A 22,326-nucleotide genomic window follows, 5' to 3' on the forward strand; every position below is an offset into this window, starting at 1 on the left:
TGCAGTGCTTGCTGTCGTCAACAAGGAGTGGGGCACCCCGTGGTGCCCAAACCACTGGTCTCTGCTGCAGGAGTGGACCTGCTGGTTATGGACGATATGGTGCAGAATCAAGAAGTGGGGAGAAGAGGACTTCTTCAGTTTCAGCATCAGGCTGTGTAGCCATGTTTGTGGCTGCTCTGAGGCCGATGAAGGAAGAACCTGCTGTGCTCTGCCAGGATGCAAAGGTTTCCAGCTTCTCTGTCATCGCTGCTCGGGCATCTCACCTACTTTCTGCTTGTGAGATGCAACTCATTATTTCTTGCAAGAGCAGGTGGTTTTAGGAATTTTATTCAATCTTACCACTGGCAAGTGTTCTCCCAAGAGAGTATGTCATAAAAAGTACTATAGCTACTCCATCTTTCCCCAGACTTGGAAATCTTCATTAGCAGCACCTTGCATCGCTATTGGACTTTTTAAAGTTTGAGTTTTACGTTGGTGGCTGCCTCTTTTTTGCAGTAACTTTCTGGATTTAGGGTTGTACACCAAAGACTTAACAGCTTGCTGAGTACTTGGGACATGACGATTTCAGGGACAATTTTAGAGCAAGGCCTAAGTTGCCTCAGATAATGCAGTGTTTCAGTAGCATCAGTGCTTGTGAGATTTGTCTCCAATATCCCTTTTGCTGTCCTGTCAGAAATAAAACATCAAACTGTCTTATTTTTAACTCTTAAAAATCAGGTGGCAGCCGTATCACTGAGCAGAAGCTAGTGCTTGTTTGCACAAGGTATGTGAGTTTGTTCTTAGTAGCTGGCTGAAGTGGGCTGGATTTGACTTCCATACTGTGATTCCCACCATCCCACAGGATTTACGCTGATGTAATGAAGTAGAAGTTCTGTCCGAGGGGGAAGGAATGACAGATGTTGAAGTGGAGCTTAAAACAAGCCTTTGCATTATGCTGTAACTTGACTTTGCACTGTGTGCCATGACTTCTCCTTTACTGTGAATCATACTTCAGGTGACCATATACATTTGTGCACCTTTATTTTTAGTAGAAATAAGTTACAAGATTGTTTTCTATTTTAAACCAGTGGGGGACAGGGGAGTATTTTTAAATTGTTTTAAAATATTTTATTTTTTAGAAAAATTACTTAACAGTTTTGTTTAATCTGAGTGTTTGCATGGAGAATGCAAAATGCAATTTAGGAATGAATCCAGAACCATTCCTAAAAATACACACCTCTCTCTGAATTGTAAGAAGAGAGTCGATACTGTTTTGAGTATCAGATTAAGTTTCCTTGACAAAGTAGTCTTAATAATACATATATACTTCTTTGAGCTGTATGTAGTACTTAACACACATGGAGAGTGAGAAGAATTCAAATACTTCCCTTAGCATGGCAGCAGTTTTCTGCTTCACTTCGTGCAGATAACAGAGATGGCCAGTAAGTAGGAGGAACAAAACACATAGCATGGGGAGCTGGGCGCAAAGGGAAGGACTCCAGGTGTTTCCTAAACCTGTAAATTCCTAGCTTGGCATAGCAGTAAGATGTTGCGTATGTCTGTTTTCTCATAGAGAATATGCTTAATTTCTAAGCTTATAAATGGACAGTAAGTTTATCAAATGGAGATAAAGGTCTCACCTTACAAGGTAGGAATCAAAGTCTTGTCCACAGCATCACATGGTGTACCAGTTCTTCAGCTTTCTTAATTTAATGTTTGGTTTGCAGCAGTGGGTGTTGGAGCCGCACTGTATTGGGTTTGTGTGGCAGGATTTTGGTAGTGGGGGGCGCTATAGGAGTGGCCTCTGTGAGAAGCTGCCAGAAACTTCCCTTATATCTGACAGAGCCAATGCTAGCCGGCTCCAAGATGGACCCGCCACTGGCCAAGACCAAGCCCTTCAGCGGTGGTGGTAGCACCTCTGGGATAATGTATTTAAGAAGGGAAACAAGCATTACAGTAGCCAGAAGAGAAGAGTGAGAGTATGTGAGAGAAGCAACTCTGTAGACTCCAAGGTCAGTGAAGAAGGAGGGCAGGAGGTGCTCCAGGCACCAGAGCAGAGATTCCCCTGCAGCCCATGGTGCAGCCCATGGTGAGGCCGGCTGTGCCCTGCAGCCCAGGGAGGTCCATGGTGGAGCACAGATCCACCTGCAGCCTGTGGAGGTCCATGGTGGAGCAGAGATCCACCTGTAGCCCATGGAGGTCCATGGCGGAGCAGAGATCCACCTGCAGCCCAGGGAGGATCCCATGCTGGAGTAGGTGGATGCCCAAAGGAGGCTGTGACCCATGGAGAGCCCTCACTGGAGCAGGATCCTGGCAGGACTTGTGAACCTGTAGAGAGAGGAGCCCATGCTAGAGAAGGTTTTCTGGCAGGTCTTGTGGCCCCATGGGGGACCCACACTGGAGTAGGGGAAGAGTGTGAGGATTCCTCCCCCTGAGGAGTGGGGAATGAATTGATCACAACCCCCACTCCCCATCCCCCTGCATGGCTGAGGGGAGGAGGTAGAGAAAACTAGGAGTGAAGCTGAGCCTGAGAAGAAGGGAGGGATGGGGGGAAGGTGTTTTAAGATTTGTTTTTATTTCTCATTACCCTACTCTGATTTGTAATTGGCAGTAAATTAAATCAGTTTTTCCCCAAACCATGTCTGTTTTGCCTGTGATGGTAATTGCTGAGTGATCTCCCTGTTCTTATCTCAACCCATGAGCCTTTCGTTATATTTTCTCTTCCCTGTCCAGCTGAGGAGGGGGTGAGAGAGCGGCTTTGGTGGGCACCTGGTGTCCAGTCAGGGTTGACCCACCACACACACACTGTCATGTAGAGGCTGCAATTCTGTACTTTCTCATCTTTAAGAAGGTACAGTTTGAAACAGCTTATTCCTAATACAGAGTACATGTGCAAGAATGTCTTGTTTTTATATAGATTTTTCCATTTTTTGATCTGGTTATTCTCAAAAAAAAAGCTGAAGAACATGTTTTCAAAGACTGAGATTCCACGCTTATAAACTATGTCTAATGTCTGTAAATATTATGGATATGTTCATTTATTTTGATGATGAGTAGAAATACACATCTGGGAAGAGGCTGGCAGAATTGCGTGGTGCAGTCTTTCTCTAACACACTCAGAAGAAACCATTTGAACATTTTCTTTCGCAAATACTTGGATCCTCTGCATGTTTACTGGGCTTTTCTAAGAGAATCAAGTTTTACTATTAGTATTGTGAAGAATTTGAATTCAGATATTTGTTTTTTCCTCACTGGGTCAAAACTGAGAACATGAAAAACTGACAAAAGTCTTGTACTCCTGTCCCTCACCTCCCCTGCTCCTCCTTCTAAATTGCTTTCATTAGATTTAGGCTGGACTTTATTCTGTTTTAGCAGGTTTCATTCACTATGGTGGGAATTGGACCCCTCACCAAGAGTAAAATTTACCCTCTGATATTTATAATAGGAAGACCTGGTAGCCTAAAATTAATAGTCTGAATTTTGTGGTGGACCATGTGGCAGTTGACTTGATGATGCAGAAATGGAAATTTAATGTCATGCCATTAAAGCTTCTACTTGTTCTCATTTATTTTTATTTTACTCAGCTATCTGGGATACACACAGTATCCCATGGAGATGATTGTGGTGGAGCATGAAGGAAACTGGACAGGAATAAGTGACAGTGTTTCTATCACCTGCGTTAGAGGCTGGACCACACCATATCAGCACTGCCTGGCCACAGGTGACTGTACAGCACTTATGCCGGAGGAAAAGCAAGGTTTGAGGAGCGCATTTGTAGGCTCTGCTACATTTGCTGTGCAGTGCATTGCTGTTGAATCAGGACTCCTGATCACTGTTTCCAAGGAGGTACAACATATTGTCCAAGGCTTTTGAGGTGTGTTTTCCTTCCTCCTGCCTCTCCAGGCGGGGCTGCTTGGATGCCTGGAGTGCTTGCCACCCAAAAGCAAGGCAGCCTTTTTTTCATCCCAGCAAACATCGGGATTGTATCCCTGCAATGCTGGGCAGTGCAGAAGCAAGGTAGAAGAGACAGCGCCTTGCTTGAAGAGATCAGCATTTAAAAATGAGGTGTGACAAGTGTTTGTAGCTGTTGATGGAAATAAAATAGATCTGAAAAGTGAGAAAAATAGTGGAAGACAATGAGCAAGCAATTACACAACCTTAGTTTTATGGAATTACTCAGCCCTGACCTACCTGATTGGTTGATCATAGGGAACAAAGCAGACAGTAAAACAGAGCTCATTTCTGCTCTTCCCCCTCTTAGTGGTTATCAACTGGAAAAGCCCTGGAGGTTCTGTGGTAGAAGGAGATCACAGGCACAAAGGGATGTCCTTAAAAAGGAATATAGTCAGGGCAACGTAAGCAGGGGACAGTAGGAAAAGAATATTTTATTTAAATGCTTGTTTGAGGCTGCTGAAGGACTGTAGAGTAATAAATAGTGCACCATAGGAGAATAAATAGGAAAAAAAAAAACAGGTTTATGCCTCTATTTCTGATCTAATATTTCTGTATCTGATAGATGACTGGAATTTACAGCATTAATGAATATGTTGCTATTGTGTGAGGGGTTGAGGCTTTTCTCAGTGCGTGCCCAGGGTGCTGAGCGGGAAGGTCCGAGCAGACCCAGGAAGCAGCACCTGCACAAATTCCATTTCCTTCCACTTGAGGACCAACTGTTGCATTTAAAGAAAAACAATAAATCTTCTAAATATGATAGTCCATGCAAAGGAGCCTGCTTTTCATCACAGTGCAGACTCAGATGCTTGACTTCAGGCAGCTGCAATTACTGGAGAGGTTTGCTCCAGCACAGAGGTGAGAGGGGATGGAGACAGCAGGACACCTAGTCCCTGTTACTTTGGGCCTGCCTTCCTCACCTCTCTCTTTTGGGAAGAAGAGCCCTTGGTGCTACAAGAACATTTGGGAAATGGATTTTAGTGAGAAGTGTAGGGCCAAGTCAGTAGCACAGCCCATTTTTCCCTCAGCCTTGTCGTTCAGGAGGATCTCATCCACCAAGAGGACCCTTGTCATGAATTTCAGGGTAAATCTACCTGCTTGCTGTTGAGCTTAGCAGGAAGGTGTCAGCCACGCACACTTCTGAGTGTATATTTTAAAAAATTATTATTTCGATCATAAGAAGGAAACAGCAAGATCCTTAGAGGTGGCATGGGTGTATGGGGATGCATGGCTGGAGGGGAGCTGTTGGTGGCCCGTTGGGTTAGTCTTGCTGGAAGCTGAAATGTGGCTTAACTGCATGAGATTTTCTGTTGTTTTTTTTCTTCTCCGGAAGAACCTCTCAAGCTTCCATCTTCCGAGCACAGAAGGCGTCTGAGTGATTACTGCAGCGTGATGCAAAGAGATGGGGGGAGAAAGTGTCAACTGGGTGATCCTGGCAAACATTATTTAAACCATTGGAGAAGTGCGACAGATTGACTCCCCAGCCATCACTGCTGATAATGTCACTCGTAGAGCTTGTCAGCATTCCAGCTTCACATTTTTATAACCATTTAATTACTGTCTTTATTGAATATAGCTGGAATTCACCATTGCAGCTAATGCTCTGGAAGTGTACTGTAGACTATAAGCAGAGAACATCAAGGAGGCAGCCAGGCTGTAATGAATTTGCTCATCCTGTTAGGTAACATCTCAGTAACAGTAACCATTCTGTTTGCTCTGTGTTTGGTTGTTTTTTTGTTGTTATTTGTTTGTTTGTTTAGGATACGATGTCCTTCATTTGATAAAGTTTTATTTTCCTTTAAATCCACAGTCCTTTTCTCAAAAATTAATTTTCCCATATATTATGAAATATATTTTGTTTTCCACTTTGTTCTAGCTCCCCATCCATGACAGAGATGGTGGTGAGCTGTGCCACAGTCTGGCCTGAGCACCTCATTGCCATTTTATCAGAGGCTTCCTTTTGCATGGAGGGGTCACGGAGCGGTGCAGAGCTGCTGCTGAAATTTGGTCAGACTGTGGTGGGTGTCGAGCTGTCGTGAAGTGATCTGAAAATACTGATGAACAGCGAATGCTCTGAATGCTGTGAAGATTTTGTCAGGGAGGCAATATTTCTATGTAGTTACAGACAGTTAGAATTTCTGGCATGAACGTGTTTGGCATCATTCACTGTGGCTCAGTCACGGGTTGGTTCTGCCCTTGCTGCTGGGCTTCCCCATGGGGACAGACCTGCAAGCTACAGAGCACAGCCCAGGAGTCTCCTGCAGCACCAGCGCCAGCACACGGTGCTGCCAGCGTGGGAGAGGTGCTGGGGCCCGTGGCAGCTGCTGCTCAATGTGCCCACGTGTGCCCATGTGTGCCCATAAGCACAGCCATAGTGGTCAAGGGCAACCCGGGCCAGCAGCAGAGGTTATCTCCGTGCCTCCTCTTTTCCCTTCTTTCTCTCCTTTGTAGGGGAGTTTAGAGGCTGCTGCTGTGGAGGGGAAAGGTGAAAGGGAAGGTGAGGTGTTTGGGGCAGGGAGGGGAGAGATTGGCCCTCGCTGTGGTGGTGAGAGCTGGATGTGGAGGGTGTGCCCATGGGACAGAGGCGGGGAAGGGACTGGGGCAGACGCAGGCATGAAGAAGAGACTGCTGATGAGCAGTTCCTGGCAGAGGAACAAATCCAGATTTGGTCCAGGTGGCTGAGGGAGTAGAACAACTGTGATCAGGTATCAGCTTCTCGAGGAATGGGGAGCCAGAAAGCTCTTGCCCTGTAACAGCATCCTAGGACATGGCATACATTGGGGAGAAGCATGTATATGTTTATATATTTGCAAATGTCTATATTTAACCATACGGGCATATGTAGATGTATAGTTGTTCTGTTACTACTAAATGATCTCCTTAACACTTCTGTGAGGAGGGCTTTCTGGTCATTGATCAACCCTATAAGCTGCAGAGCATGAACTGGGTCTAGTGGTTGGTTGTAAGTTAAACTGAAGTGCAGGGATTGTGGTACCAATCCAAGAGAATCCCACGAGTCTTACAGTCCTCTCTCTGAAGGTGATGATGATTTGGCCATTTAGTGGGCCGAGACAAGGCAGCGCAATATAAATGGTGTGAAAAATGGTCTTGAGGAAGCTAAAGTGACCTAGAAACACTGTTTACTGGCACATACTTCTGAACTGAACTGGTCTGCCTTCTTTGCAGTTAATAGGCTTATACACTCTCTAATCTGTCATGCATTTAATAAAAGGGTTACAGAATAACCCTTGGTTAAACAAAGAGTGCATAGAGCCCTCCACTATTCTCAGCTCCTAACTTCTAGTAACTAGTGGGCCATTATTTACCCACCCAGGGAATGTTTCTGACTCTTCCTGTGGTAGAATAGGTGTAAATATCACAGGCTTACCTCTACCATCAGCTGGCCTGTCCCAGCTCCTCATCTGCTTTTCTTAAATGCAGTAATCAACCAGGCAGAATATTCTTAAGAGTTCCTCTGAAGTTTTGCTTTAAGCTCTCAATCTGCCACCAACTTCAGCCTCTTGCAGCCTCTACAAGGGGGGCAACTGCAGAAGTGGTCTGTGAAGGGCTGGAGATGAGCACAGTATAAATATTGAATTGTTTATCAGTTTCTGACATTTGCTGAAATCTAGAGTTTCAAAGTTGTCCTTTAAAAACTGGAGCACAAACCTACTGTGCCCAAAGGTCGGCTTATTTATGTGAGTGATCTCTTCAGAGATATGTTGATAATATTCTGATGGCCTTTGGTGTGCAAGATGAGAGAAGAGTCACCCTGACAGTGGGAAACAGGCAGGCAGGTGTTTGTGATCTGCGCTGAGGCATGGTCCTGTGCAGCTGAAGTCAAAACTTTTTCCCAGTGCTTCCATTTGGGATGTCTCTTGGTGATCTGGATTTCAACAGCTACTCACGCAGCCACCTGCTGTGATTAGTTTTTCTCCTGCTTCCCATTTCTTCTGTCTTTATAGACTATTCACATCTTCAGCTTTGACCATTGGACCTGAGCTAATTCCCACTGAAGATGAACTCAGTGACTTTGGCAGAACTTGTAAGTGATCCTGATATCAGAAGCTCTTTGAGGCAGAAATTGTTCTTGATTTTTTTTTTTCTGTGCCCATCTGTGCTGCTGGTAAAAAAAAAAAAAACCAAACAACCAACTGATACCATCTGATTGTGCTCTGTGCAAGCAACAAGAAAGACCTGCCCTTGAACTAAATAAAGCAAACAAGCCTCAAGCAGATAGTTATCCCTGTTGTGTATCCCCAAAGCTCTGTAAAAGTATAGGTGATCTGGATGTGAAAGTTGTGCTTTCGGCTCCTCTTTTCAAAGGTACTCCCACACTGGAGCATAAAGAAAACCAGTTATGTTAATGGCAAGCGTGCACATACACCATCCTTTGCTTTCAGCCTGCCTTTGCCTTGCAAGCTTGTTTGCTTTTGCAACAGAATTATTCTCAGGACTTACAGGACAGACATACAGAGACAATCTTTTCCCTTTTTTTCCCCTTTTTGTGGGAACTGGCCTGGTCAAGTGAGGCCAAGCCAATAAATGTGAAGTTCAGCAGAGCTGCAGTTAATCTGCACACATATGGAGGACTCCTCATTGCATTACATGTGCCTAAAGACCAGTCCCCCTGTCCATACAGGCTCTTGTGCACATCCTTGTTTGGCTAGGTGCTCACATTTGCTTTAGACAAACAGTTTTATGTCTATACATCTATATAATCTGTATCTATACCATCTATATCTAGCTATAGCTATCTATCCATCAGTAGAATTCAAGCAATGACTCCAATGCAAAAACCTGTTATGCCTGAGATAGTGCTGAAAGTTTGAGTCTTGTTAGAGCCCCTGCATTGGAAGCAGCAGTGACAACAACACAGGGAAAATTCTTGCCACTATTAATTGCAAATGCATCCTAGCAACTGTATCACTCTACTCATATTTCTTTTTCTTCCTCGTGTTTTTCCAGTGTTTCTTGCAAACAGCACCTGCTACCATTGTCTCTGTTGCAGAGGAATACAATGCAACTGTAACAACACTGGGAGATACACACATGATTTTTACCGTAGGTTCTTCTGCCTGCTTATTTCCTTGTCATGCCCCTATTGTCTCTTAACTTGTACTTGATTTTTAAGCTCCCTGGGAGGGGACCAGCTTTTTGTTCTGTATTTGCACAGCATGTGAGGCTGTCATGTGCTGGTTCTTCACTAATCCTGATAAGTGCTCCAGTAGTACAAATGGCAAATAGATTTCAGATACAAATAAATTAGCATTCTTCTCAACGATTAAACAAACAGTTTTCTTTCTGATGATTTGAAACGGAGTTGCATTTCATTACAGCTCTTTGAAGCTCAGCCGGGAATTGCCAGCTCCTTTTCCAACCTCTGTTATCAGCCTCCTGTACAAGTTGACCAAAAAGTACTTGGCGGGCAGTTTGCAGACTCTGAAAAACAATAGGTTGTACTCTTTTAACCTAGCTTTGACCTAACCTGGAACAGTCAAAACTGGCATTTGGCACGGTGAGGAAACATGTTTTGATGTGCAGAGTCAACTGCACTTGCTGCTCAGCGGCTGCTGAGAGCTACCCGTGTCTGCCTTCTTGCAGGGAGGGCTGGGAGGACCACACTGGCCCCAGCATCCATGGGTACCAGGCGAGTCTCAGTAATTCTCTGTAATAGGGCCTGAATGAAGCAGAGGATTACTTTGCCCTTAAATTGGAGATTTTTTTTCTGGGACAGATATCATTGCTTGTTTTCTGGAAGGATAAAGTGTCCACTGAAACAGGATTATATTTACATTATTATTGCAGGGCCATCTGTGAAATAGGCTTTCTGTACTACAGTAAAGAGCCGTGACCCCTCACAGAGTTATCTTTTAAGCTGCATGCTAAACCCACAGGGGCTTATGGCTCAAAGCTAATGGGGATTTAACTTCTCACTGAAAGGAGTTTGAAGCCTAACCCTATTTAGATGCTCTTTGCTCTCATTGATTAAATGCCCAGTGCACTGCAAGAAATCTAATGGAATCATAACTGTATGAATTTTCCATCTGACAAAATGGATGCTGGGGGACGCTCCATGCAATATTTATTAGAAATGGAGTTTGATCTTAAAAGGGCATTTTAAATAAAAATGTCAGTTCGAAGTACTATTTTGTTTGCAGAGGAAAAAATGAATTCAAGTGAGAGCAGATTTTTCAAAGCACAAAACCATTTCCTAGAAAAAAAAAAATCAGCTTCTGTATTGTGATTTTTAGGATTTTAGGAGGATTTTGACTGCTTCCCCTGTTTCCCGTGTTCACTGCTGCATTTCTGAGATCCTGTCTGCAGAATAGTTTTGAATTATGCTATTTAAAAACAATAAATCTGCAAAAAAGTAAATATTTTCACCCCAAATAGCACTATGCACTAGATTTCCAGAAGGACCATATTCTATAAGGGATCATTGGCAATTTTCTGAGATGCCATAACTACAGCTTCTCAGAGATGAGAACAGAAGAGCTATCATCTTGTTAAGGGACTTTTGAGCTGTAAATAGCCACACATGATGCCATGGTTGTATGTCAGCATGGTTGGGTTTCCGTCATGGTCTCTTTGGGTGCTGCAATTCTGAGAATTTCCTGTGTTTGAAGTGCTAAGTGCTTTCTGAATACCTTTTAGCCAGTGCTAATTACTAGTATGCTTATTCTTTAGTTGTTGAACTTTGTTGTTAGGGTTTTGATGGCTTATTCATAGTGAAAACCCATAGTGCCTCGAGGAAAGGGCTACATTCAAATGGAAGCCCAAGCACTGAGGCACAAGCCTGTGCCTTGATGTTTCATTGTCCTCTTTTTATCACCCTCACTAGATATACCGTCCTGCTTCCTTCTCTTCTTGAAATACAAGGAGTGGTGTGATGTGGGGTCTTGTCTCCCTTCCAGGGTCTCAGCAAGTAATCTATCTGCTTCAGGTAGTTTTATCCTGGCCTGTAACCCAGCAAGGAGAACGGTGTGGAGCCAAACCTCATGCCAGCTCTGCCACTTGCCTGCTGGGTCATCTTGCAAATGTCTTTGCGAGGAGAAGAGGCAGTCTGAGGCTGTAGTTAGATTTCAGAACCAGGCAACGTTGTTCTTGAGCTATTGTTATGCTGCACTGACATAAATAAAAGTATAGTTTGTACATCATGCCCACCTCTGATCTAAAATTAATCCCAATGACAGATTTAGGGACATCCTTTGACTTGCGTTTCCCTTTTTTTTTTTCTTAGTTATATAGAAGTCTTAAAACTATTGTACAGACTTTCTTATGTGTCATTAGAAAAGCTGTTGTGCTTCTCCTGTTGAACTGTGATGGCATGACAGTACGGAGATGGTGGTGTTCGATGGAGAGAAGCGATTCTTGTGGGCTGGCAATGTAGGACTGACTGGATGCTTCCCCAAATGGACCTGTTATTCCAAGTTTGAATGAGAAAGGGGGAGAGAAGTGGGCAGGCACATTGGCACTCGTCACTGAACTTCAGTAGTGTTCACATTGTATTTATCTACATTTCTGTGCATCTGTCTGTATTTACACACATATGTGCATATAGATATCAACATTTATTATCACTGGCACTTGAATGTTCTGGATATGACCACTGGTCTTTCCTGTTGGAAAGGCTGTAAATTAAAGGATTCCCCAAAATACGGACTTAATATGGTGATCTGATGCCTTTCAGTGGATAGCTCAGCCACAGGAGATATGGCAAGTTGTTAGGTGAATGAGTGCCCTGAGTTTGTTCATTTCCAAAGCTCTTGGTGTTGTCTGGTGAAGAATGAAAACCATGAACTTTGAAATTTTGGAAGTGATTATTTTGAAAGCCCTGCTTTTCAAAATAAATCCTGGTGATCTTGGAACGTCTTCAAGGTCTTCCCTTGGGACAAGACTTTAGGCATCGTGAATGCAGTTTTCACTGACACTGGGATCCTTTTGAGTTGTTTAAAAATGAAAAGTCATACAGGGTTAGAAATTAAGTTTAATGCTGAGAACCCTGCCACTGACTTACTGCATGACTTTGAGGAAGGCATTTTAACTTGCTTGTGTCAGTTTAGCCATCTGTAAAACAGGTACAATCATACACAGCATAATAATTTCCCTCAGCGAGTGCCATTTTCAGTCTATCCTGTACTACTTAATGATTTGTGTGACTGCTGAAATAACAGCATGCTCTAAAACTGTAATGCCCTTATGTGTTTTTCACATAATCACTAGTGGTTGAAATATTTGTTCTGACACTTGAGATTACTCATGTAAATAGAAAAATTATATCACACTGGCGATGCCAGACACCTTGAATTCCATCTGAGCATGTGGGTGATTGGAGAGGGATCTATAAATACTAACAGAGAGGGGGAAACAACAAGCTTGAGCAGCACACGAGAAATTCTCAATCAACCTATTCCAGAGATTTAGATAAAATATTTAAAAGTGCAATATGTCAGTATTGGGCAGGAAATGGTCCTTAGGAATCCAAGTACTGCAAGTATGATGACCTAGTCCTAATATCATGTGACTATTTTATTATTTTATTTTATTTTATTTTATTTTATTTTATTTTAAATTTGTGAAGCATTCTGCCTTGGAGACAAGCAGAAGCTCCAGTTTGATTGTCAGTGAGTGACTCACAGGTCCCACAATGGCTTTGCTCAAGATGTGACTGCTAATTTCCATGTTCAGCTCCCAAATTGCCTGTTTCAGATGTTTTCCACTTCAATTATGAAAGATTTGCATAGTTCTAATTGTAGAGTTCATAATGTCACATAACAATGTAGCAAATGAGCTGTGTCACATTTTACATAAAAATGTAGTACATTAGGTAGTTATTCCTTGCATGTTTTGGCAGTAGTCCTTTTCAGATTTTAGTTCATTAGGTAAGGGACACTCATTCAATGCAGCTGCTCCCTGCCCTCCACTGAGTAGTATTTCTTTTGACTACAAGCTCCTCAATATACTGCCAGTGTCTTCTTCTAGAGCAAGCCAAAGTATGTCCTTTTAACCAAACATTGTGCTTTTGGGGATTACAGAATATTTACAAGCTAAATTTTTCTCTTTTTTTCAGATTATGAAGAGAGAGGGATCTCTGTGTTTATTTTGGGGAAGTACATAATGTTTTTGGAAGACAGATGAATGGCTTATGGGACTTTGCCATTAGAATTCATCATGAGTGACTTATCTGAAATCAGAACTGAATATAGGCAATTTATTGAAACAGGATCTTTGCAACTTAAAAAAAAACCCAAACCTAATTCAGTTGAAGGAAATGGTAACACATTCAGTGTAGTAGGTATGAGTAACGGAAATTTTCATGGAAAGTATTGAGTAACATCAACTAAGACTCTGTAGCTTATTATTAATTTGTCAGTTTGAAATTTTCTGTGCCAGATTACCAGCAACCTGTGAATGCTTTTGGTCACTCCATCAGCTGAAGTGCTAAAACATGTCACATATTTAGTGCTCTGAGCCAGGCCAGTGATCCAGCCTCAGGTTTCACTGTGGTTCTATGTGACAGAAGTTCATGTTTGTTTAGTTTCTGTCAGTATTTTGAACGGAAACACAAAGATCTTACCCCAGCATCGAAACTAGTCCTGCTTCCTTGAGCTTGTATGCTGTTAGACTCAAACATGGACTAATGATGATATTAGAACCTGGTAATGTAACTCACAACGGAGTTGGAAGGGGGTGGTAAGCAGTGACCAGCCCCAAGAGACAGTGGGGACAAGGGGGTGGGAGATGCTGACTGCAAGTGAAGCTTTCAGGCTAATATAGGCTGGAGAGAGGCACGTTGTGTGTTTTAAACTTGCTTGCTCTGTGTGGAGTATAAAACCACGGCTTTGTGGAGAAATGAAGATGGATTAATATTCACTAGGTTTTGCAGTTGACAAAATTGATGTGCTGCATAAGATGAGCAGACATTTAATGCCTTCACTCCCTGGAAACACTTATGCTGAGGAAACTCAGAAACGGTTGAAGAAGTGTTTAGTAAAGGAGAACATCAAGCCCAGGGAATCAGGGACTGAATCAGCTCACATCATAGGTAAAGTCTCAGGATAACAAACAGAGGAAAAGTAACTCTCTGAAGATTTTTTGGTGTTACAGAGAAGAACAGGTTGGTGGCCTGGGAATGTCATCTCCAGTTCCACGAGTGCTGAAATCAGAGTGGAAAAGGAAGGTCCCTGGTGCAGGTGGAAGGAGAAGGCTGTCCTGGCTCCTGCCAAGCCTTGCTGCAGAGTTTACTCCTACAGTTTCTCATCTTCTAAAACATATTTGGTGGAGAATTACGTTTTATGATACCTGCTATGGATAACACAATGTGGCCGGTCAGGGTGCCCTATCAGGTTATCAAAGCCATGAGGTTTCATAGACTGCACCCATGCGTGGCTTCTGAGAGCAGCCCATTTTCTCATGTTTGATGGGGCCTGCCACGCCGATCCCTCAATCTGCTGTCTGTATTGCAAGTCTCTTTACCTCATTGACAAATAAGTTATCTTAACCATGCAAAATCGCTTATTGCAAGATGCTTTGAACAGGAATGGCCTTCATTTCTTTGAGTGCAAGCATATGATGGCGCTTACAGCACTGCTTAATGTTGCTCCACCTTTTTTATAGAAGCAGCTGCTAAGCTAAAGGAGCACAGTGAAGTATTCATGATGTTTTTAAAATGCAGCTGTTGATCTTTCTCACCCAGCCTGTTTGCAGCTCACAGAAAGCTTGTAGCCCACTTGAAGCCTGGTTGCTTACCAGCAGCCTTTTGGCACCAATTGCTAATGTCTTCTCTTCAGGTAAACTTTATCTTAAAGGCGTGTTTGTCTCCTGAAGTTTCTCTTTCAAAACACTCATTCACCTCTTCCAAACAAAAACTATAATAAGTGCATACAATGAAGGTATTTTAAAAGGATTTTAAACCCCTACAATTTAGATTCAAGCCCGTCTCTTTCAGGGATGAAGCAACATACACTGAATTCAGATGAATTAATTTAAAACCAGCAGATAATGGTAAATACAACTTAGTCTTAACTACAGTGTGAGAAACAGCCAAAGCATAAAGGGGATTTGTATTCTCACAAGGTGTTTATTTTAACTAATTTGTATCATTTCTCAGAGGTGGAGACCTGATGCTCTTTGGCAGATTGAGAGGTTTACTATTTCAAATCCCTTTCAGCATGGAGGAAAGTAGATGATGCTAATGGATGTTACTCGTCTGAACACAGTAACAGATGTTCCTGTAGGAAATGGAGTGGAAACACACACAAGAAGGATTGTTGGCTGGTTTTTGGTTTATGCCCACATTAAAGCTGTCAAAAGGGTTATGCGTCACATCATCATAGATGATCTGATTCATAAACTCTTTTCTTCAAGTATTTGGGTCTTAGTTTCAATTATGGTACCAGCAGCTGGACAGATTCTCATCTCATTTTTATACACGTTTCTTCACTGTAGGGTGTGTGGTTTACTTGACTTCAGTGGAAGTTTATCTCTAACATAAAACCTAGTATGATGATACTGAATTAATTTTAATACAGTAGACCTTTCTCCAGCTCTGTTAATCTCAGTTCCATTGACAATAGTGTAAAATACTCTGCATTTATGTTGGCTTTGCTTGGGCACAGTTTATAAATGTTATGGCAGGACTTCTTCTTTCAGTTACAACTAGCTTTGAAACCATGTGGGACATTTTGGTTTGTGCCTTACCCAAACTGCTAGACTGCAAATTCTGTGTTTTAATGTTTCATCAAGCAAAATGACACAACCGTGCTGAGTGATTGACTTCCTTGGCTGTTCTGCCCTTCTGAAGGCCACATACTTGTGATTACTTGTAGGTTTTGGTACCATCCACTTTTTCCCTTGGGACAATATCATTTCAGTACCTGTTAGGTGGCTCTGAATTGTTGATTTGTACTTGTAGTGGTGCTATCTATAACCTCAGAAGTGTTTGTCTTCATTTATTTCCTCCTTTCCAGGGGGCAACTGTATACCTGCAGGCTGGGCCTCCTCTAGTTCTGCATGACCAGCTCTTCTTAAACTAACCAAGAATCCGTTTTCTCAAGAAAAGCTTTGTGTGTCATGCTGCCAGCAATACCCTTGCAGATGGTCTGATATACTTGCTTCAGCACAGATGGGTCAAACAGCCCCTTCACACTGAATAAGCTGATAAACATAATTGATCTCATCATGTTCAGTTTGTGGGCTCGAGTGACTCCAGAGGTTGATCCCTACATTCTGTCTTAAAACATCTCAAGTATGACGGAGGACTTGCCTAGCTCCTATTCTCTGGGTCATCTTTAACCCTGGCAGAAACCACACCAGATGAAGACAGATTTGTGGGACTTTTTCTTGGTATAGGTATCAGTAACATTAGCACATCCTTTGAAAGTAGACTCAAGAGGTTTCTGGGTGATGTTTTCTACTTACCTTCGGTAGTTGTCTCTGATTACTTACTTAGGAGAGAACAAATGCATAAAGAAGAGACTGTGCTTTTCTCCTGCGAAGGGGAATTGCTTGATCGTCTCTTTTCGAGCAAATTCGAGCATGTTGTTCCTTTTGCTTTCAATACTGTAAACCTACACATCCTGTCCTCATTCCTATAGTAAAGAAAGAGCTTTGCTCGGGAGAGCTGGCTTCTCTTCAGTGGTCTTTGTTTTCCCTCCTAGGAAACAGTTTGAATGTGTCAGAAGAGTCCCAGTTCCTCAGAACTGCATCTGGCCAAGAACCTGACCAAGTTGGTCTGTAGTATTTCTCTCATTAAAAGCCTGCTTCTTTCCTCCCCATAAAACAAAGTCATCTGTGAATAGTAACAAAGGATTAATTGTGGAGACTTGGGACTTGGCAGAAGTGCCTATAAATGGAGTGCTTTTTTGGAAGCTACATTGCCTGTCTTGCAGATCAAAAAATAAATGCAGAGTATTTCAATGTGTACCAGTGGATTAATTCAGCTGATTGCCACTTCCCTTCCTCTTCTCTTTGTGGGGAGGGGTGCTCCGGAGATTGGAATTTTAATTGCTTGACCGCAGTATCTAATTAGTGGTGCACCAAAAGGGCATGGATCATTAATTAGTCCTGAATATAAAGATCTCTGAGGTTGAGCTATAGCATCAAATGGATGAGTTGAGACAACTTTCAACTGAAATTACAGTCTATCAGTAAATTGATTTAAAATAATGAAACCATTAGAATTTCTTATCAGTCCTGGCATGTTGGTTTCTATGTTTGCAGAGTACATTCTGGTGATCTTAAAGAATGTGGCAACTTTATATAAATAGATATTTAGTATTTGTATATATATTATATGTATATATATATATTCTGAAGACATTTATATACATACCTGTAGAGTAGTTATCCATAACTCGGAGTTGTTATGCAATGGCATGCCTTATTTAATTTTATTAAATGTTTTGGAGTTTTAGTCCATTAGGTAGTTTCATTGGTAACATATAAAAACAGTGTTCTCTACAGCCACTTTATTTTTCAGTCGGTACCTGGATTTGTGCAGCTGTATCCAAAGGAAAATCTAGCTCTTGAGTGTAATGGTCTGAGAACAGAATATTATCCACATGATTACTTTAACGTCCAATAGTCTGTATGATATTTTTACTGGTTTTAAAGCTTGATGGTGGAAGTGAATAGTATAACTTCAGTTATACATTAACATTTCTGCATTCAAGATTCTCAGTGCAGTTTGGAATAGGAATATGCCTGTAAAACATACTGGTATCAACTCGTTTTCTACTAGGTGGATTAAGAACTGGTTAATGGACAGACTGCAAAATGTAAACACGTGTGGGGTTACCATAAATTGCTGTGTGTGTAGTAGGGTTACTGGTGCATTCGTATAAAACGCAGTGTTCTGCAGTATTTGCATCTAAAGTTTAGAGGTAAATAGGAAATAATTGCTGATAAAACTTATGAATCATCTGAACAGCATGTGCCTTATTTCAGCTAAATTAATAAATTGGACTTTGGTTATGGACATGTAATTATAGATGTTGATGAGGCAAATGGAAAACACTGGCTCTGAAATTTTAATAATTCAAAAAATAATATAAATGGATCAAGTTCTGCCTCTTGTTCCACTCCCATATTCCATTTGTGCATTTATATGTATCCATTTGGGGGCTTTTAAAATATGAAACACATTTGAATATGCAAGAGCCATAAAGTCTGGTTTGTAAAACCCAGCAGAATTCAGTGATGAATCTAGAGAGCTGTGCTTGTATTTAGTGGGAAGTAAGAAGTAATTAGTAGAAAAGTACTTTTTTTTTTTTTAGAGAGAGAGAAAGAGATAGAAAACCTATATTCATTTTATTTTTTTAATTCTCCTGTGGAATTTTGTGGGAAGCTGGTGTTCAGCAGTTTACCAGTATATTAATAGGTCTTTATTCATGTAAGTCCATGGGGCTGAGCAACCATCTCCTGTTGAGACTTAGTAGAAACTAGATGTCTGGGAGTTCAGAAGTTGGCAGGAGTTTTCATAAGATGTTTTTCCTCAAGGTAATTTTCTTGGCTTTGGCCGTGTTTGAGCCTCAGTTTGTGGAAAGAGGGTCGTGTTTCTGCTCTCTCCTCCTGCTCGCGCTTCCTTTTTTGCAGGAGTTTCTGAAAGAGCGCAGCTGCCTGTCGTGAATTCACCGGCGCGTCGCATGGAAACTTGGCCTCTTGGCACATGGAGGGGACGGCTCTTTTCTTCTGTCCCTGTTTCTGGGGAATTAAATTCACATTTAGTGTTCCTGCCTAGGTTTAGAGCCAAATTCTTCACTTCAGCTTCCTTCCTCCCCCTGTACCTCTCTCCTTTCCTTAATTAAAAGATGCTCAGGTTGAATGCGTATAGCTACAGCTGAAAAAGGATGAAAATAGCACAGAAGAAATAGCTACACTGTGGAGACCTGGACCTTTATTTAGTATTGCATTCGCTGGCATGTCAGTGTAATGGAATTTGAAAGCTGACTGGATTATTTTTTTCAAAAGATTAACTGATAATCTCTAATTTTAAAGGGAACAAAATTTTCTTTGCAGTCAAACAGATTTTTACAGCTTCAGCTGTTCCTCCCATCTAAGTGAATGACAAAGTCATATTTGTTCAATTTAAACAGGAACAGATTCACCACATCTGTACGTGTTCAGTCTCTTTGTTTCCCGAAGGCTATGAGTAAATCCAAACTGAGATGCTGAGTGCTAAAACCAGTATCTGTATGGCACTGGCTAAAACTGATCATTTTCAGCACCTTTGAAAATCAGGTAATTTATGGAGTGCCCAGAGGTGGTGAGCACTCGTTTTGAGAGTGTTTTTAGACATTGGACTCCAGGTAGGTGTCTACCAAAAGATCAAAAAATCAACCTCAATGCCCTTTGCCTTAAATAGTTTCTGGAAGACCAGCAGAATCCCATGCTAGCTCTTCCCTGAGCAGGGAAGAAAATGATTTCAAAAATTGCTTGAAATAGTATGGGGCAAAGAAATCAAAACAGCAATAGAACAGCATTTCTGATAAATCATGAATTATCCTTCTCAGAGAGGAATGTCCTGTAAAATACCTAAATGCATCCTTAATATTGAGGTTAGCAGATTTTTTAAAAGGAGAACAAGCAATGTCGAGATTTGCTATAAGGTGTTTTAGAGGAAAGATGGCAATAGATGCTCACAGACCCGGACTCTAGTTTTGCACAGCTATCTCTCTTGGGAAAGCTGTTACGAAGTGCCTTGAAAATAGTGCTGCTGAAATCACCTACCTTATCTGTGATTTTCACAGAAGCACCATTGTTCTTCTCCTCTCCTCTGAATACTTCCCTTGCTTTGACTTTGAACTTAAAAATTTCAGTCTGCTTTCCATAATTTAACCTCCCTCACCACAATGCCCTTTTGCGATTTACCCATCTGTTTGTTACTCAGTCATTCCCAGCCTCCTCAGCTGAGCTGACATGATGATCTGCACCATTTCCTTGAAATCGTCTCTCACGGCATTTTAATAACTTCCCTAAATAAGTTCACGGTGCTCCTGCCCTTTCAATTCATCTCATCGCTGTTTGAGTCATGGGTGCAATCAAGTGGCAACAGCGACTTAGGCAGCCACAGCTGTGTACATTGGATATATACATTTAACCAGACTGCTTAAATGTGAGGTCTTTCGTTGGTTGAGCTCCATCGGGCTTGTGAAGGAGAAGGAGACAAGCACATGAAAAGCAAAAGTGATACTGAAGTGCCAAAATAATTCAAAAACGGGAGAACTGTTGCAATATTTGCCTGTGTAAAGAGGAGAATATAAAGCATGAGTGTAAAAGAGATATTGATTTTTGCATACATGAAGATTATTTGAGAATCCTACATTCACTTTTCCTATCAATACTAGAGAAAAGCACTGGAAGAGGCTGCAAAGAGATTTAATCCGACACCTCTACTCTTATGAAAAACTCGAGCTCAATTTTATTTCCCCATGAGAAGGCTGAGAGGTGAATTGGTTTTTGTTTATTCTATATATATGTATAAGTAGATCAGCTAAAACTGCTTCCCAGCAAGCAGAAATAGCTGTTGAGATCAGTGACAGGACACTGACAAGCGTGAACCAGAAGCAAGGCATGAGTTTGTAGCATTAGGAGTATCACTAGAACATTTTAGATAGAGGAAGAATAGATTCACTGTCACTTGGTTGAATGTCATTCTCAAAAACTTCTCTATACCTCAGCCAGCCCACAGCTTCTGTACATAGAAGTCACTGCATGAAGACACACAGCCTGTTGAGTAGAGTTCGGATGGCTCTCCTGGCCTTACACCAGCCAGATGTTCTTATTTCTCCTATTCTGTTCTTTTCCCTCGTTTTACTCATTGCACCACACTGAGATGGGCTTCAATCAGATCTCCATCTTCTGTACTTGCACAGCTTCCAATGCTGTGATGCTGGACGAGTAGAAATAACAAACAGTACTGAGGGTTCAAAGAACTCACACAGATGCAAATGCTGAATATCCATTTATTTATTACTTCCTTTTTCTTTTTTTTTTTTTTATTTTTCTTTCTCCCTAGTGAAATACATGAGAGAAGCAACCCCCTATGTGAAGAAAGGCTCTCCTGTTTCAGAAATTGGGTGGGAGACGCCTCCCCCCGAATCTCCCCGCTTGGGCTGTGCCTCTGCTGACCCGCTGTCGCAGCTTTCGCTCTCCATCCACAGAGACAAGAAGACGATACCTCTCAAGATGTGCTACGTGACACGCAACATGACAGTGTCAGACCCCGAAAACAGGTGAGCGAAGGATTTACCCAGGGCTGGGATTTTGCCTTCGTGTTGAATGGTCACCAGCCTTTTCAGCATTGGGGTTTAGTGCCCAGCTGTGAGGGCGTAGAGGCTCCTCAGCTTTTGGGTTGTGCTGGAGAAATTCTTCAGTGCAGTGATCCAATGTTTTCATTAGAAACAGAATTGCAGGTATTTGTTTTTATCCTGATGAAGTGTCTGCTTTTGAAGGAAAAGACACTGTACACACTAATTGGTTACATCTTCCGGGCTGGCTTAACATAATTCCACCAAATTGCATTGTATTTCCTTTTTTAGTGAATATTATTTTAAGAATGGCCTGTTTTGTCCATTCATTTCTGGGCATTGAAGTCAAGAATAGGAGAAAAGTTCCACTTACAAGGCATTAATGGGGAATTTCTGTGACTTCTTGTTGGTTTTTTTTTCATAACGCTAAAAATAGGATGAGCTTTTACCAGCCCTTATTTATAACATATGTGGAACAGCTGCACCACACCAGCACGCTCTCTGATCCCTTCCCTAACAGCTGCTAATAAAAAAGGGATTGGTCAAGTCAGTAATACAGACTGATTCTTCCATCCAAATAATGGCCTTTTTGTTTTGCTGTGGAGTGCAGGCTTGCCCAGAAGCTGGTTGTAATGACTTTGATTCTCAGCACTTACATATAAGCATAAATAAAAGTTACATTTTCATTTGCAGACAAAGATAAGGAGAAGAGGGGACAGCAGAAGAGGGTTTGGGGAGGATGGGTTCCCCTGTAGTCTCTTGCACTGCCATTCAGGAACTTTATCAGTATCTGCGTAATTTTCCTTATTTCTTTTTATATTTGTCTGGCCTTCTTTAAAGTTTGTTTGGTTTTTGGTTTGGGGTTTTTTTGTTTGTCTGTGTTTGGTTCTTTTGGTATGTGTTTTCTTTTCCTCTATGCCTCATTGTTTAGTATTGCTTTACTTGGCTTCTGCTTTTCATCTCACCAAGCAGTTACCACCATAATCAGTGATAACTGACCACTACAGAAGTGCCATTGTAAAAGAGCAATTACCCTAGCAGTCTTTCTCAAATTCAAATCAAGATGGTTATTGATATCCTCCACATTTTTTTCATGTAAATCTGTGTAGTTTAAGATGTAGGGTTTGATACCTATATCACTAGC

The 22,326-nt window shown here is 41.7% G+C and overlaps 1 protein-coding gene across 1 annotated transcript in view; it reads left to right on the forward strand.

Annotated features, from left to right (window-relative positions):
* The window catches only part of SNTB1 (syntrophin beta 1), a gene marked incomplete at its 5' end in the record, with an annotated part of 112,923 nt that overhangs the window by 38,398 nt on the left and 52,199 nt on the right, over positions 1-22,326 (forward strand). Inside the window, one exon of the mRNA XM_080340204.1 lies at positions 20,951-21,167. Within this exon, the coding sequence (XP_080196330.1) occupies positions 20,951-21,167 (217 nt within the window). The remainder of the gene's footprint in view (positions 1-20,950; positions 21,168-22,326) is intronic.

This window comes from Nesoenas mayeri, assembly GCF_963082525.1.
Source record: "Nesoenas mayeri genome assembly, chromosome: 2".
Lineage (NCBI taxonomy): Eukaryota > Metazoa > Chordata > Aves > Columbiformes > Columbidae > Nesoenas > Nesoenas mayeri.